Source organism: Gigantopelta aegis, chromosome 10 (genome assembly GCF_016097555.1).
Source record: "Gigantopelta aegis isolate Gae_Host chromosome 10, Gae_host_genome, whole genome shotgun sequence".
Classification (NCBI taxonomy): domain Eukaryota; kingdom Metazoa; phylum Mollusca; class Gastropoda; order Neomphalida; family Peltospiridae; genus Gigantopelta; species Gigantopelta aegis.
In genome coordinates, this window is record NC_054708.1 from 74,399,593 (window position 1) to 74,417,428 (window position 17,836).

At 37.9% G+C, this 17,836-nt stretch overlaps 1 protein-coding gene across 4 annotated transcripts; it reads left to right on the plus strand.

The window, feature by feature from the left end:
• The first annotated feature begins 4,791 nt into the window (after positions 1-4,791).
• LOC121383035 (rab9 effector protein with kelch motifs-like) lies at positions 4,792-17,627 on the plus strand. 4 transcript variants are annotated; one of them, XM_041512792.1, is made up of 4 exons: positions 4,796-4,907; positions 7,767-7,867; positions 8,993-10,109; positions 17,071-17,627. In XM_041512792.1, the coding sequence occupies exons 3-4, from the start codon at positions 9,875-9,877 to the stop codon at positions 17,292-17,294; spliced, it is 459 nt and encodes a 152-aa protein (XP_041368726.1). In that variant the 5' UTR covers positions 4,796-4,907; positions 7,767-7,867; positions 8,993-9,874; the 3' UTR covers positions 17,295-17,627. The 4 variants fall into 4 exon arrangements, with proteins under 4 accessions (XP_041368728.1, XP_041368726.1, XP_041368727.1 ...); XM_041512793.1 differs by lacking the exon at positions 4,796-4,907 and adding an exon at positions 5,476-5,672; XM_041512794.1 differs by lacking the exon at positions 7,767-7,867 and having other exon boundaries at positions 4,792-4,907.
• The last annotated feature ends 209 nt before the right edge of the window (positions 17,628-17,836 follow it).

Below are 17,836 nucleotides of genomic sequence, written 5' to 3' on the forward strand. Positions count from 1 at the left end.
TTCACCTTTGCATTTAGCAATAATGATTCTTCAGATTCTTTCTGTAGTTTTGATTGTGCCTCTTTGAGTTCATCTGCACATTTTTTATTTTGTTTCATTGCATGACTCAATGATTCACTCAATTCTCTGTTGTTGAAATTTAGTTTCTCAATTTGAGTTTTGTTATTTAATTTGTTGCTCTTTTTGAGAGTTTATTGCACTGGCTTTGAACACTTGTTTTAAACTAGAATTTTCTTGTTTTAAACTAGAATTTTCTTCTTCAAGATGAAGAACAGTGTCACGGAGTATCTTAACTTGGTCTGAGTGTTTTTGTTTCAGAAAGTGTAATTCCTCCTTTTTTATTTATAAGTTCCTCTTAGGAGATCATGTAATTAGCCTGCTGAGACATAATTATTGTTTTAGGCATCGTTTGCTGAGTTTCCAGGTCTTGGGCATGTGGCAGTATTGTTGGCAAAAACACTTGACCATTTGGTTTGACAGTTTGACTATTGTTTTAGGCATTGTTTGCCGAGTTTCCAGGTCTTGGCCATGTGGTACCTCTACATCACTGATGCTGGTCTTATTTACACAAGATCCATGGCAGTTCTGTTGTTTTAGGCATTGTTTGCTGAGTTTCCAGGTCTTGGCCATGTGGTACCTCTACATCACTGATGCTGGTCTTATTTACACAAGATCCATGGCAGTTCTGTTGTTTTAGGCATTGTTTGCTGAGTTTCCAGGTCTTGGTCATGTGGTACCTCTACATCACTGATGCTGGTCTTATTTACACAAGATCCATGGCAGTTCTGTTGTTTTAGGCATTGTTTGCTGAGTTTCCAGGTCTTGGCCATGTGGTACCTCTACATCACTGATGCTGGTCTTATTTACACAAGATCCATGGCAGTTCTGTTGTTTTAGGCATTGTTTGCTGAGTTTCCAGGTCTTGGCCATGTGGTACCTCTACATCACTGATGCTGGTCTTATTTACACAAGATCCATGGCAGTTCTGTTGTTTTAGGCATTGTTTGCTGAGTTTCCAGGTCTTGGCCATGTGGTACCTCTACATCACTGATGCTGGTCTTATTTACACAAGATCCATGGCAGTTCTGTTGTTTTAGGCATTGTTTGCTGAGTTTCCAGGTCTTGGTCATGTGGTACCTCTACATCACTGATGCTGTCTTATTTACACAAGATCCATGGCAGTTCTGTTGCATAAAACAGGCTTCTCTTTCAGTTGCCACATCTGTTATTGCTCCTGTCTGCTCTTTTTGTGGGATAGATGTTAACTGAATTTTATCAAAGTTTACAATCTTTAGCATGTTGGACAGGTCCCCCATGAGCCATGAATGAAATCCATTTGAGTTGCCTTGGAGATGTAGTATGGATGTAGATTCATATGTTGTAAGGGTTAGATTGTAAACACTCCCATCATGATGATGAGTTAGTTTTAGCATTTTCCCATTTCCATTATTGACAAAATTGAATTTTCCATATTTTTCACAAATAATATCACAAACATTTTGTAGAATACCTGGATTATGAAAGTGCACAGTAATACACTCACTGTTATGCTTTATTGTTACATCACCATTTGGCCAGAAATCATTGTACACAGAATCATTTTGAAATTCACAAGCAGGCAGGTTATCAGTTATGATTCTACTTGCAAAATCAATATTGGTAGATGTCTCATCAGGAAGAGGATGTAGATGAAATTTGGTCAATGGAATTGTCATCACCTGAATAATTGTCATTACATATATCAGAATCTGGCTCTGTAAGTTTGCCACACAAGTCGGCCATGACAGTTTTGTTGTGAAAACAACATACAATGTATAACAATAAAATACTCACTGTAAGTTCTATTCTAGAACAACTCTTGACATATTAACACAGAATCAAATATCCAAATATAACAATTTCCACAGAACAAGTTTTGTAAAGCAGGAACCACAGATGACTGGTGAATCTCCACATTTTACTGGAGCTCAAGCCAGAAAGAAAATTCAATTGGGGAAAACCCAGTCAAATAATAGATCCACTAAGGTTGCTTGATCCAACAAGCATCGCGGGCACTGCTCACACTTTTTACTAGTTATTGGGAATACATAGAGGTTATTACCAGAGTGTTTTTCGGTATCATCAATATCATATATTAGGAATAAAAATTGTATTTTACCCACCAGGGATCGATCCCACACCGACCGCACATTGAGCGAGCGCTGTACCACTGGGCTATGTCCCGCCCCTTACATATGATGGAGTCTCTTAATCCACTGCTGTGGTTGTACCATCTTGTCATAGATCCTTTGCTGCTACTCATTAATAAGAGTAACCTATGTGGCAACAACAAATTTCCTAACGCAGTGACATTTTATAATGGGTGCAAATGGGTATTTGTTCCATCTAAATCTTGACTGCCACCCCCCACCCCAACCCCTTAAAAATTTGAGTCCCCATAATATATAGAATGTTTTTCATGCAGGTTCTTTCATTACTGGCCTAGTGGTAAAGTGCTTGTGTCTAATGCATGGACTGTCTAGGATCGATCCCTGTCGGTGGGCCCACTGGGCTATTTCTCGTTCTAGCCAGTGCACCATGACTGGTATATCAAAGGCCATAGTATGTGCTATCCTGTCTGTGGGAAAGTGCATATAAAAGATCCTTTGTTACTAATGGGAAAAAATGTAGCGAGTTTCCTTTCCAAATATTTGAGATCCAATAGCTGATGATGAATATATCAATGTACTCTAGTGGTGTCGTTAAATAAAACAAACTTTAACTCTCATTTCAGGTAAAATAAGCTTTCAGAAGTTGGCCCAGACCCTAAAGGCCAATATGGACTGGATACGACATGTTTGTCTAGTCCAGCAGTCGAGTTTAATGCATCTATGGCTTGCGTTTAGCGCATATAAACCAACTGCTTTTCGGCCACAATTAATAAAATGACCTGGGCTCTCTCTGTCTGTCTGTCTGTCTGTCTCTCTCTTTCTCTCTCTCTCTCTTTCTCTCTCTGTCTCTGTCTCTGTCTCTCTCTCTCTCTCTCTCTCTCTCTCTCTCAATTGCAAATTTTAGAATGGCTCTCCTTTCTAGCTCTCCTCACTCTCTCTTGTGAAAAATAGCTATCTGTCTCTCTCTCTCTCTCTCTCTCTCTCGTCCTCTCTATCTCTCTGTGTCTCTCTCGCTGGCTCTCTCTCTCTCTCTGTATGTCTCTCTCTCTCTCTCTCTCTCTGTCTCTGTCTCTCTGTCTCTGTCTCTGTCTCTGTCTGTCTGTTCTCTCTCTCTCTCTCTGGCTCTCTCTCTGTCTCTCTGTTGTCTCTCTCTCTCTCTCTCTCTGTCTCTGTCTCTCTCATCTCTCTCGGTCTCTCTCTCTCTGTCTCTCTCTCTGTCTCTCGTCTCTCTGTCTGTCTCTCTGTCTCTCTCTCTCTCTCTGTCTCTGTCTCTGTCTCTCTGTCTCTCTCTCTCTCTCTCTCTCTCTCTCTCTCTCTCTCTCTCTCTCTGTGTGTGTGTGTGTCTCGCTGGCTGGCTGGCTGGCTCTCTCTCTCTCTCTCTCTCTCTCTCTCTCTCTCTCTCTCTCTCTCTCTCTCTCTCTCTCTCTCTCTCTCACACACACACACATGCACACACACACATACACACACATATATATATATATATACACACACACAAACAAGATTTATGGTGCACAGCGTTAAATGTTATATTATTATACTAATAATAACTAATAAGTTGAATCGGGATTGGTGGGTGGTGGGTGAACTTTCTACACATCCCAGTAGCATCTGCAAACTAAATATGCCAATCTTTTCTGTGCAATCCATAAACATTTTTTATTTAAAAAGCCACATCACTGCACTACCAGTAATTCTGGAAGTTTGGTCAGATCAGAAACTTACTTTTTAATTTGTTTGGCCTCATACATGTTCAAACAATTATGGAATCCGGTTAACATTAATTGTTAACTTTTACATACTTAACTGAGTCTCAGGGGTAACACACACTTTGAGACTGACATCAGTATATTCTTTGCCCCCCACCCTAGCCCTGAGCAGTCTACTTGAACCTTAAATAAATGTACAAAAATTTGTTTTTATCATCAGTTAATAGATATTAGTATGTAGAGGAATGCTTCTTTTTCAGTTGAATATAAAATAAAAAATCTGTTTTGTCATCATCATCAGTATCATCATCAGCAATAGCATTATCAGCATCATCATCAATGTCATCATCATCAGTTAATAGATTATTAGCTTGCTGAAAAATGCTTTCTTTTTCAGTTGAATATAAAAAAAATTAAATCAGTTTATCATCACCATCATCATCAGTATCATCATCATCATTATCAATATAATAATCATCATCATGGATATCATCTGTTAATAGATTATTAACTTTCTGAGGAATATATTCTTTTTCAGTCGAATGCAAGTACAACAATATGTTTTATTGTCATTTTTATCCACTGATTATCATTTTACATAGCCATGCAAACAGACATGTAGAGATACATTTAGATGGATGATTGTACAGGAGTTAGTTGAACATGCCTCTGCTGTGCAAATCTCAGTGATCTTGTTGTCAAAGTAAACTTTGTAAAAGGCACACTCACTTTGATGTGCCCTGCTAGCCAATAACAGCAGGATGTCAGATTAAGGTGACGCCAGCAACTGCTCTCTCTCCCCCCCCCCCCCCCCCACACACACCGATGGTTCAAGTGTGCTGCACATACTTGTAAACGTAGCTATGCATGCAAATCAGGGTGTCTAATCCGAATAGGTGTACTCCAGTCTCGCTGCACTACATGGTCTGATTAACATTCTAAAAAATATATAATGTAATACAAGGCTGCGCTCTGACAGCTTACAATGCCATTTATCTAGATTTGGGTTTTTTGTAGCTTTGATATTGGTAGATACAAGTATATTCAGGTAGGCAGCTATATTTTTGTGTACTGATTATGTTATCATTAATGGTTGGACTGCATGGATTTATGTGTGTGTGTGTTACAGAGAACCTGCTGAGAAATTAATTATCAGCTTGCATGTATATAATTATATATCCACATCCAAACCGTTTTTATATGCTTATATCCAGTTACGGTTCAATCATGTCCACCCTGGGCCCTGCCACTGACATTGCTAGTGACAAAGTCCACCTCTTTTTCTCCCCACCATGTTTTATATTTTCTTGTCGCCACTTATGACTCATAAACAATATAGTTGCTTTCTCCCACCCCCCAGTATAAAATATTGTCTATACCAGTATATTGTGTATACACACACACACACACACATTTGTAACCCTGATATCACCTGTTTCTCGAGATAATAAATATTTGTGTGAAAATTTTGTGTATACATATGTACATGTACAGTATAGCACCTTTGAACTGCCAAGCATGACACATACATAATAATAGAGCTGACATATTCTGTTGAGGTTTAGTTGCCACATGCACTAGTAACTGCTGCAAATACACACTGACCTATAAAATCACACAGTGGGCCTGTTGATATGATTGATATCGTTCTGCTTCAATACACAGAGCCATCTCATACACATGTATATATATAATTCATAAAGCAGGAAAATTCAGCCTTATTTCCCTCCAAGCGGCACGGATACATGGGTCAGTAGTTACGTACATGTAACAGAGTCAGAGTTCATTATTGCTGGCTACTTTTCATTCTCAGGTTTGTACATACACTGTACACTGTGCACCGGTAAGGCAGTCTAACCAGACCAAGTGTGATTATTTAAATTTATATATGGTAGATCTCCAGTTGTGACAGGTTACCTGACGTGTAATTTATTTGCGTGCATGACTGCAATAGCTACACATACGTATTTGTGTCATTTATTTACCTGCATGACCGCAATAGCTACACATACGTATTTGTGTCATTTATTTACCTGCATGACCGCAATAGCTACACATACATATTTGTGTCATTTATTTACCTGCATGACAGCAATAGCTACACATACATATTTGTCTCATTTATTTACCTGCATGACTGCAATAGCTACACATACATATTTGTCTCATTTATTTACTGGTGGGGGCAGGACGTAGCTCAGTAGTACAATGCTCGCTTGATGCACGGTCAGTCTGGGATCGATCCCTGTTGGTGGGTCCATTGGGCTAGTTCTCGTTCCAGACGGTGCACCACGACTGGTATATCAAAGGCCATGGTATGTGTTGTCCTGTCTGTGGGATGGTGCATATAAAAGATCCCTTGCTGCTAATCGAAAAGTGTAGCTCATGAAGTAGCAACAGCGGGTTTCCTATCTCAATCTCTGCGTGGTCCTTAACCATACGTCTGATGCCATATAACCGTAAATAAAATGTGTTGAGTGCATCGTTAAATAAAACATTTCCTTCCTTCCTTTGTTTACTGGTGTGACTGCAATAGCAACACATACATACTTGTGTAATTTGCAGTACTATTGTTCAAGTACTGTTATGGTACAGGATAACAAATAACTGTATGATTAAAATTCTTTGTGTGGTAAATGTTTATTTTAATAGTACATGTATGTTGTTCATTATTTACCTGAATGGTGGGTCGGTAACTGATGTTCAGTCACATAAATTTGTAAATCAAACTCTGTGGTATGTACTTGTTTGTCTTAGGAATATGTATATTAAAATCGTTTATTGTTTTTTAGTGGTATAGCCTTTGTAGTAGCAGTGTATTTCCTCCTCCTCCTCCTCTCTCTCTCTCTCTCTCTCTCTCTCTCTCTCTCTCTCTCTCTCATAAATTGTGAAAATTACTATATGGCTGCTGTACATATGTTCAATAACATACAGCTGTAGCATGAATTTATGTGTTGTGGTATTGTTAAACAAATATTTCTTAAATTGGGGGTGGGGGAATTGAGGCCATAGAATTATGGTACTCATAAATTTTGAGTTAAAAGTTATTTAGATATGTCCTGGGCAGATAATATATAGTGGAAGGATGTACCCACACCTTTTTTTCTTTCTTTTTTCTTCTTTTAGCAAATATTGTACACAGGTACCTCCTTGGATGTATTCAAAGTAAACATTTTGCAACACCCATTCACATTCTTGTGTAATAAACATTTCATGAGATGTAAGAATCCCAATGGTGAAGCACTCGCCTGATGTGTGATCAATCTAGGATCAATCCCCATATGTGGACCCATTGGGCTATTTCACATTCCAGTCAGTGAACCACAACTGGTATATCAAAGACTGTGGAATGATGCATATAAAAGATCCCCTCCTACTAATGGAAAAATGTAGCGGGTTTTCTCTCGAAGACTACATGTCAAAATTACCAAATGTTTGACATCCAATAGCTTATGATTAATAAATCAATGTGCTCTAGTGTTGTTAAATAAAACAAACTAAACTTTTTATGTATATACCGGTCTGTAAATAGTTTATAACAATTAGTTGCAATTAAGGTCATTTTCATTACTAATTAGTCTAATGTTTGATATATGTAAAATATTCCCCTCCAGCATAATGTACTAAATTAAGATGTATTAATAGGCTTATGTATTTTGGCTATTTGTAGATCTCACTCCCTTTTCCTTTGATAAAAATAAGTAAATTTTACATGAATATTATTAGAAAGTACGTGGGGGGGGGGGAGGGAGGGGGGTTAACATCTTTCTAAAAATACTTGTGTCAGGGAGGTAGAACCTACCAAACAGTCTGTCTGCCTGCAATTATCATGGTTATAAACAAACAGACTTGAAAACTTTAGGTGGTTAAATATTTGCTCTGCATTCTGTCAACATCTGTGTTGCAGGCCACTTGTCAGGTGAGAGCCTGTACCTCACTAAAGGGTAAAGTCAACTACCTGTTTAGTTTGGGTTTACCCATTGGTCTTCCTCCTACAAGCACGTACATGTGAGTACTGGACATTTTCTCTTAGCTTTCTCGTAAGTATTGGGGAGAAGGGTGTAGCTTAGTGGTAAAGAGCTTTTGTGATGGATCATATATTCTCTCTTTGGTATCTCTTTCTGTCTGTTTCTCTTCCTTGATGTCCATCCACCTTCGTGTCTTTCACTTTCCTTCTTCCTTCTCCCCTCACTCTTCATGTATTAAACTCACTCCCTCCCTCTCAGGTAATCACAAATTCTCGTTAGATTTTAGTGTTTTTAAAATTTATTTATTTGAAGTCATTTTAGACACTTTTCAATATTGTCTTTAATTGACTTTGTTGGTGGTTAATTATTTGTGTCCATCTCCGTATCCCCCTCTCTCTCTCTCTCTCTCTCTCTCTCTCTCTCTCTCTCTCATACACACACACACACACACACAGAAAGAGAGATGGAGAGAGAGAAAGAGAAAGGGAGGCATGCACACACACACACACACACAGTCACATTATTTATGCAGGCACCCACACACATGAGCACAGATCATTTTATACTGGACTTGTTCATACTCATGCATTGACATACCATGCCACTTAAATGGTTTTTAAAAAAACAAGTAAATTTGTTAAAATCCAAGAATGCATCTAACTTGGATGAGAAAAGAATCTAGTTGCCGAAACATGCATATAGGAATTGGCACAAAGATACCGCAAATAGCTGTAATCTATATTAATCATTTGTATTTATCCCCCAACTAGATTCAAAAATGTTATTCTGAAACCTTTGACCCTAAATTATTAGCAGTTTGGTAAAAAGAAATCTGTAGTCAAATTCAAGTTTCACTTCAACAAATGAAATATTACAAAATTAAGGCTATTAAATTTAAATTAATTTTTTGACGATTTATTCAGAAAATAAATTTGCCAAATTCAACTTTTAATTCAAATTTTGTTGAGTAGTGTATGATACCTTAAACTCTTGGAGATATTTTTTTGTTGTTGTTGCCAATTTAAGATGTATAAATTTAGTAATGATATTTGTCAAATTCAACTTTTCTTAGCATTTGGTGATTAGGCACAGGACAGTGTACATCCTAAGGACAGATCATGAAAGATATTTCTCTTGTGTTTAATATGAGTTTTAATTTCTTCAGATTTTCCAGCTATATGGTTCTGCGTAGCCAACAGACTCCATGCTAGATGAACAAGTCACCCATCCCTTACATCGAGACACCAGCCTTTATTCACCAACGATACCAGGACATCTCACAAGTGATCTTCCACCAACAAGAGAGGAAGAAGAAGAAGAACTCTCCTGGGAGGAAACATGATAATGCCTACAGGCAGCACCCTTTTATCGACGACGGTGCTGATGCTACTGCCAGTGCCCATGGTGGTGCTACTGCCGGTGCTACTGCTGCCTCTGTTCAGTTTAGTAACTATGGCAACACAGGAATTGTAGTCCGAAAGGAGGCTGTTGAAGACTCTGTGAACAGCATAGACACACCCACGAGAAAGGCACGCTTACCAATTAGTGTCGAACGAAAAGACGGACATGTTGTGCAAAGTCGATTGTGCGTGTTAATGTGATTGCTTCTGTCTATCGGTTACAGCGTCATAGCTTCTGTACATTAGATAATGCTTCAGCATTGTTAATTTTATTTATTAATAATTCACTTTAAATACAAAAAGTGTTAATTTATGTATATATCAGAGTATTATACCTATGCTTTATTTTTTGTAAACAAATATGTGGGATACTGTCTTCCAATACTTAATGCTTGTGTGAATTAACAAATATTGAGGAAGAGTAAATGAAAAAAACTATTCTTGCTGCATACAAAACATTTTAGCATCAGGATTTATTTATGAATTAAGCTGCACGGTTATAGGCCCTGTATGTACGTAATACATGAACAACAACATTTATATTAAGAAAAAAATCCAAAGGTTCTCATACAAACAGTGGAGCTGCATCCAATTCTTGATCTGGATACAGCACCAAACCTTGGTTGGTATGAGCTGATGATCATGTGATGGCTGCTGTCGGGGATAAGATATTCGTACATGGTGGAATGGCCGGCTCCACTTTCTATGATGACCTCGATGTTCTTGATCTCAGTAAGAACTTGTGGGTGAATGTCAAGCGGAAGAAGACGTACCCGTCGGCTAGAGCGGGACACGGAAGTCTGGTGTGTGGGACGGATCTCTACATCTTCGGTGGGATGAACAGAGATGGGGCGCTGGACGACACATACAAACTGGACATGGGTGAGTAGAACTGTTAACTACTGGACGGCATGTACAGACTGGACACAGGTGAGTAGAACTATTAACTACTGGACAGCATGTACAAACTGGACAGCATGTACAAACTGGACAGCATGTACAAACTGGACACAGGTGAGTACAACTGTTAACTACTGGACAATGCATACAAACTGGACACTGGTGAGTAGAACTGTTAACTACTGGACAGCATGTACAAACTGGACAAAGGTGAGTAGAACTGTTAACTACTTGATGACATGTACAAACTGGAAACAGGTGAGTAGAACTATTAACTACTGGACAGCATGTACAAACTGGACACAGGTGAGTAGAACTGTTAACTACTGGACGGCATGTACAAACTGGACACAGGTGAGTACAACTGTTACCTACTTAATGACATGTGAAACCTGGACACAGGTGAGTAGAACTGTTAACAACTGGACAGCATGTACAAACCGGACACGGGTAAGTACAACTGTTAACTACTGGACAATGCATACAAACTGGACACTGGTGAGTACAACTGTTAACTACTGGACAATGCATACAAACTGGACACTGGTGAGTACAACTGTTAACTACTGGACAATGCATACAAACTGGACACTGGTGAGTAGAACTGTTAACTACTGAACAATGCATACAAACTGGACACTGGTGAGTAGAACTGTTAACTACTGGACAATGCATACAAACTGGACACTGGTGAGTAGAAATGGATTACAGTTCAAGTTCGTTTTGTTTAATGACACTGTTAGAGCACATTGATTTATTAACCATTGGCTATTGGATGTCAAATATTTGGTAATTTTGTAGCAAGGGATCTTTTATATGCACCATCCCACAGACGGGATCAAATTTGTTTTGTTTAACGACACCACTAGAGTACATTGATTTATTAATCATCAGCTATTGGATGTCAAACATTTGGTAATTTTATCATATAGTCTTAGAGAAGAAACCGGCTATATTTTTTAGTAGTACAAGGGATCTTTATATGCACCATCTCAAAGACAAGATAACACATACCACAGCCTTCGATTTGGGGGAAGGTATTAGCCCAGTGGTAAAGTGTTTGCTTGACGAGCAGTCGATCCAGGATTGATCCTCGTCAATGGACCCATTGGGCTATTTCTTGTTCCAGCCAGTGCTCCACAACTGGCATAACAAAGCCTGTGGTATGTACAATCCTGTTTGTGGGATGGTGCATATAAAAAATCCCTTGCTGCTAATCAAAAAGAGTAGCCCATGAAATGGCGACAGTGGGTTTCCTATCTCAGTATCTGTGTGGTCCTTAACCATATGTCTGACACCATATAACTGTAAATAAAATGTGTTGAGTGCATCGTTAAATAAAACATTTCCTTCTTCTTCCCAATAATTTTCTACCTTTAAAAATAAAATTATATTTAGATGTAAAATGAAGTTTAAGCAACTACAAAATAAATGAATGAATGTTTAATGACGCCCCAGCACGAAAATACTTCAGCAATTACATTGTAGGTGTCAAACTATGGTAAATGTAAAAATAAAGTGATGATCAACATCAATATACAAACTTTAGGATATCGGATACACATTGCAATTTAGATATACTGACAATGTAAACTAGAAAATGTATTTAATATGTATAATTAGTCTTTAAAAAGGCTCTGTTACTCTGAACTGTAGTGGTGTCATTAAACAAAACAAACTTTAACAAACTGTTAGCCTGAAATATTTTAATTATGTGTGCAAACTGAAGTTAGTTTCTTTAAATGTAGGCCTATATTTTGTACAATATATCTGGTGGCCCCCCAAAACACTGATAACCTTCCTGTATATGGAGTTGTATAAAAAAAAGCGGTATGAGGACTAACTTTTATATTTCACTCATTATTATATGGATATTTGCCACCTTCAGTGAAAATGTTCACTTCATATAGGTCAAATATTTTTTAAATGGTAACAGATTCAAAATTGTAAGTAAACCAAATGTGACACTTATTGCCATACTGTCTGATTTCAAAAGACACAGCATTAATTTTTATTCTGAATATTTAGTATTCTGCCATAAATAATTTACATCAGAAGGAATTCCTATCTCACAGAGCTGCCTGATTGTAGTTCTAAACATTAATAGAGCTTTTGTGTTGTCCATTCTGTGATTAATACATGTACTATAAACGATACAGAGCTGCCTGTTAGGATTATTACTGGCTATTTTAGTCATGTTACCACACTACATTTTGTGGTATTAATGTCAGTTTCCATCTTTCATAATTGTTATTGCCAATTTAACTACAATCGACATTGTTCTTAGCGATAATTAGCTGAGTTGGAGAATGATGGAAAATAGAAATGTCATCTTGTGTAGATAGCCAGCTATGAGTCAGATTATTGAGTGGAAGTGCCAGCTATTTTGGACTTCTAGTCAGTGGTTTTAGTGCTTTCAAATGAGTTCCAACATGTGGTGATAGACATATGGAGAATGGATGCTAATCCAGCATATCTGTTCCTTTAATAAATGTATCAAATATGTTACAACACATCACACGTCACACATTTTTATACGATAACTGGTTGTTATTTAAAAGTTTGTTTTGTTTAACGACACCACTAGAGCACATTGATCTACTAATAATCGGCTACTGGATGTCAAACAGTTGGTTATTCTGACATATAGTCTTAGAGAGGAACCAGCCACATTTTTCCATTAGTAGCAAGGGATCTTTTATATGCACCATCCCACAGACAGGATACCACATACCACAGCCTTTAATATACCAGTCGTGGTGCACTGACTGGAATGAGAAATCGATCCTAGACCAACCACGCATCAAGTGAATGCTTTACCACTGGGCTACGTCCCGTCCCAATTGTTATTTGTGCATCTACTCTCAACTGTAACTGGCCTTTAGTGGTGTCGTGGTTAGGCCATCGGTCTACAGGCTGGTAGGTACTGGGTTCGGATCCCAGTCGAGGCATGGGATTTTTAATCCAGATACCGACTCCATCCCCTGAGTGAGTGCTCCGCAAGGCTCAGTGGGTAGGTGTAAACCACTTGCACCGACCAGTGATCCATGACTGGTTCAACAAAGGCCATGGTTTGTACTATCCTGCCTGTGGGAAACGCAAATAAAAGATCCCTTGCTGCCTGTCGTAAAAGAGTAGCCTATGTGGCAACAGCAGGTTTCCTCTAAAAACAGTGTACGAATGACCATATGTTTGACGTCCAATAGCTGATGATAAGATAAAAAATCAATGTGCTCTAGTGGTGTCGTTAAATAAAACAAACTTTACTTTTTTCTTTACTCTCAACTGTATTAAAAACAAAAATATGTCTCACTTTTTGAAGTTGAATAGCAGAAAAGTATGTTGTATTGATGGTAAAATTTGTGTTTCCTTTCAATTAATCACAGTATTGAATTATTTGCACTGCATTATGAAATAGTATCATGTGTTATCAGTGTTAACAGTGTCCATTAAGATACATACAGAATGGTAAAGTGCATCTAGAAGATCCCTTATGCTTTTTTAGTAGAAGCAGCCCTATGTGGTGGCAACAGGTTTCTTTTTTCTTTCTCTCTTCTGTCGTGTGTCAAAATAACTCTATATTAAACACCAAAATAGCTAGAGTTTGAAATGTGCTGAGGTGTCGTTCATTCATTCGTTCATGCCATCAGGCAGAAGGCAGGAGGAAGTGTGTCAAAGCGGATGTGAAAAAGTCTATCTGGCACATGACATGAGTACATGTATTTGTTGTTTTATACATAGCCTCTGGGAAGCCAGTTTCCTGTTGGTTCATATTTTCAAATCCACTCTCACATGTGCTGCATAAACAAACACATCATTGTGAAAAAGGTCACACCTAGGCGGTGATTTAATAAGCCATAATAAAAATAGTGTTCAACCAAATGTACACTTTCCTCAAATCAGTACAGATGTATATGTATACTAAAAAACAAAAAATGAATGTGAATGTTAATTTACTTTTTTTTTAATTTATGTAAAATTATTCATTTTGAATCTCATTAGATTTTATATACTAGTATATTAAAAAAAAAAGCACAAAAAAGCACCAAAAAAAGCAAAAAAGTAAGTTTTGACAGGCTCTTTACCAAGAGATCAACTTTTATTAAACCTTTATAAACTTGTGTAAATGACAGTTGATCTGTTATATAACCAATGATGGATGGTGAAATGTCAACTAATGCCCAACATGAAGCAATCAAGCTCAACATTTCATTTATACTTATTTTCCTGCTTATCTCCAATTAAGGTTCAAGCACGCTGTCCTGGGCACACATCTCAGCTATCTGGGCTGTCTGTACAGGACAGTGGGTTAATGATTAGTTGTTAGTGAGAGAGAGAGAGAGAAGTTTGTGTAGTGGCCTTACAACTACCCATTGCGTGGTTAAACTCACTCTGGGTGAGAGCCGGTACGGAGGTGCGAACCCAGTACCTACCAGCCGTATGTCCGATGGCTTAACCACTACACCACTTCACCAGTAGGTGTATTTACTGCAGTGTCTGCTGGTAGTATGGCTCTGCAAGCTACAGCAGGTGAATAGTTAATGTTGTAATTAACAGTCTTATCTGGAGCGTGGGCCTGTGAGCTATTTGTGAGTGTTAATGAGACAGGGTGAAACACCTGTTGAATGGCTCTGCACCTATCAACTATAAAAACACATTCCATGTCTCAGTCAGCTGTAATTGCCAACTATTCTTGCTGAGGCAGTTCTTGGAAGTTAGAGGGTGGGGTGAGTTGGGGGTGTTACAAAACGTATTATTTAAACATGACTTTAACAGCTTTAGTCAGAAGATATACAGGAATTTTAAAAGGTGTGTGTATGCGTACATGTGTGTGTGAAATGTTGCAAAATTTGAAGTGGGGTGGGGTGGGGGGTTGCAAAATGTCTTTGCTATAAATGTCTTATGGAGTATACATGAATATACATGCACTCTCTGTACTAGATGGCGGGAGTTGGTGCCCAGGGCAGCATTCTTGAATCATAATTGGGCGTAAGCATGAAAATAATTTTAAATGAAAATAAAATAAACATGACTTGCATAAATTTTGGCAATGAGATGATATTAATAAGTCAGCCTTACTTTAATTTTGTTAAGTTCTTGCATATGATTGTGTTAAATTAATAATAATAATAAAACGTACATGTTAGGTTAAATGTTCAGATCTGTTAATGAAATCAGCCAATTCTCCAGATAGGAGGTTTCATTAGTCTTTATTTCAGGATCTGATAATCATCACCATTTTACAAGCCAAATAGTTAGGTAGTGGTGTTATAGTTTTGCCCCGTTTGAATGAACAGCTTAAGCATAACCTGTATATATATGGGATGCAGGAGGTTTTGTGGATGCACACCCCTCATCCAGTTATGAAATGCCCAAGAAAGATAGTATTTAACAATAATGTGACAGGAGTTACGCAATGTTTGATTTTTGGCAGACCATTTAAAATTGCGCCTAATTTCCTTCTCATAAAAGTGCACCCATTCTTTTTGGCTTAATCCTACTGGACTTTGCAAATTCCATAGCACCATACCACCCTCCACCTGTTACCGGCCCCGGTCAGACTGCTGGTATTTCCTCCTTGCACCTCCTTCAAACCACCCCACCCCTTTCCTGTCCTGGACAGAGGAACCGGCTGAGTTCGACACCTGTGCCCAGGACAGGCGTGCGCTACAACAGCTTGTTCTGAAATTGCAGTTAAACACTCTGACCTGACCTGGAGTTAAGCAGATGTGTGTTTTACTGTGAGGGTTGTTACATGACCAGTGATAGTAAAAAAGAGAAACAGTGACTTAAAACATTCTGTATATACCTGTATATCCTGGAATAATCAATAGTCATGTACATGAGGACAAACAGTAAAGTAAACATGTGCAACCGTTAAGCAATAAAATAAATATTATTTACTTATTAACCAGTTGGTCCATGCAGTGCTGTATATTACACACTAATTGTTATAACATCTGCTGAATTAATTTGCCAAAGCAAGTTTTTAAACAGAACCCACTTTTGGCATACTACATAAAACATAACAAATAGTCACACACTCCATTGTTGTTACATGTTCAGCAATTTCAATCTCTGGACCCTTCTATTTGGTATAACAGAAAACCAACTTTTCATTGATGAAAACACAAATGATGTAAATCACTTGTCAATTTTTGTTTAATTTTACACATTCTGTTAATGGACCAGGAAGTGTTGGGTTTTTCATTTGTTGACAAATGTGATGTCTCTGGTTAGCAAGTGCTTGTGAGCTTTACAAATAGTTTATACATAAATATGCATATGCATGTACATATGATTTATAAAATTAAATTTCCATTACATTCATTACACTATGACCCCATCCCATTGGTCTAGCCATAGCAACATGAGTTTGTTAGTTTTTCTATGAACATAACAGGGGCGGGAATTGGTGACCTGTAAAAAAGAGTAAACCTAGAGGGGTCTTGGAAATTCTTGAAATCCTAGGCTAAAATCTGTGCCATCCGACACATTTTGGAGGAAAGGACAATTAAAATGCGAGGAAATGCAATGTTCCATGACAGGAAACAGCTGATCCGAGGAGAATTCTCACCCCTGACATACTAATTGAGTTGTCAGGGAATGTCTTATCTGGTTACATCACTTTATATTGATACTTTATCTCACCGAGTGATACTGATTATGTACCACAGAAATAATTGAAAATAAATTATGAACTTTTAGTTTTATCATCAGTACAGTACCGGTAAGTATGGTTTAAATTTAATTATAAGAATTTGTCTGTTATTTCCTTTATGTTCATCGGTGTATGAACAAAAAACTATATCATGAACAAACTTAATAACTAAATGCTGCTTTGTAATATATAATGAATAATTTATTGTCCCAATTTTCTCCCTCCTTAAGATACATGCAAACATAGTAAATATAAAAACAGTATATGTGTATATCATTGCAGAATCCTCGAGCATTGAAGATTTCTCATCTGACGTGGTTCTGGACCAAAACCAGTCTTCTGTTGTGCATGCTTCAGGGTCAGATAACTCTGTCTCAGTGGACGAGCCGGCTGCTTCCATGGATCAGCAGAAGACATTGAAAATCTGTCTCATTCATGGGGGAATGGACACACACGGGGAGATTTTTGATAACACTCTTGTGCTGCTGCTAGAACAAACAATGTAGCATATTCAGATTTGTTATAGATTGTGCCCAAATTATTTGTTGCTTGCTATCAAAGGTCATCCATTTAGTATGTACATGTACCAGTATGTTAAATTATATGACTCTGTTAGGTTGTGGTTTTGTGAAGACGATACCACTGACTTTCTAATGGCAAAACAAGTTAACTGCAGTTCGGTTTGCAATAACTCAGTGAAAACTAAACTGCGCCCAACTTAGTAATTTTAAAAATTGAATAACATTGTTTTCTTTTTTTGTGAAAACTATTCTCTATGTCAGCATTACCAAATGTTTGACATAATAACCTATAATTCTCGTTCCAGCCAGTGCACCACGATTGGTATATCAAAGGCCGTGGTATGTACTACCCTGTCTGTGGGATGGTGCATATAAAAGCTCCCTTGCTGCTAATCGAAAAGAGTAGCCCATGAAGTGGCGACAGAGGGTTTCCTCCCTCAATATCTGTGTGGTCCTTAACCATATGTCTGATGCCATATAACCGTAAATAAAATGTTGAGTCTGTCGTTAAACCATTTCCTTCCTTC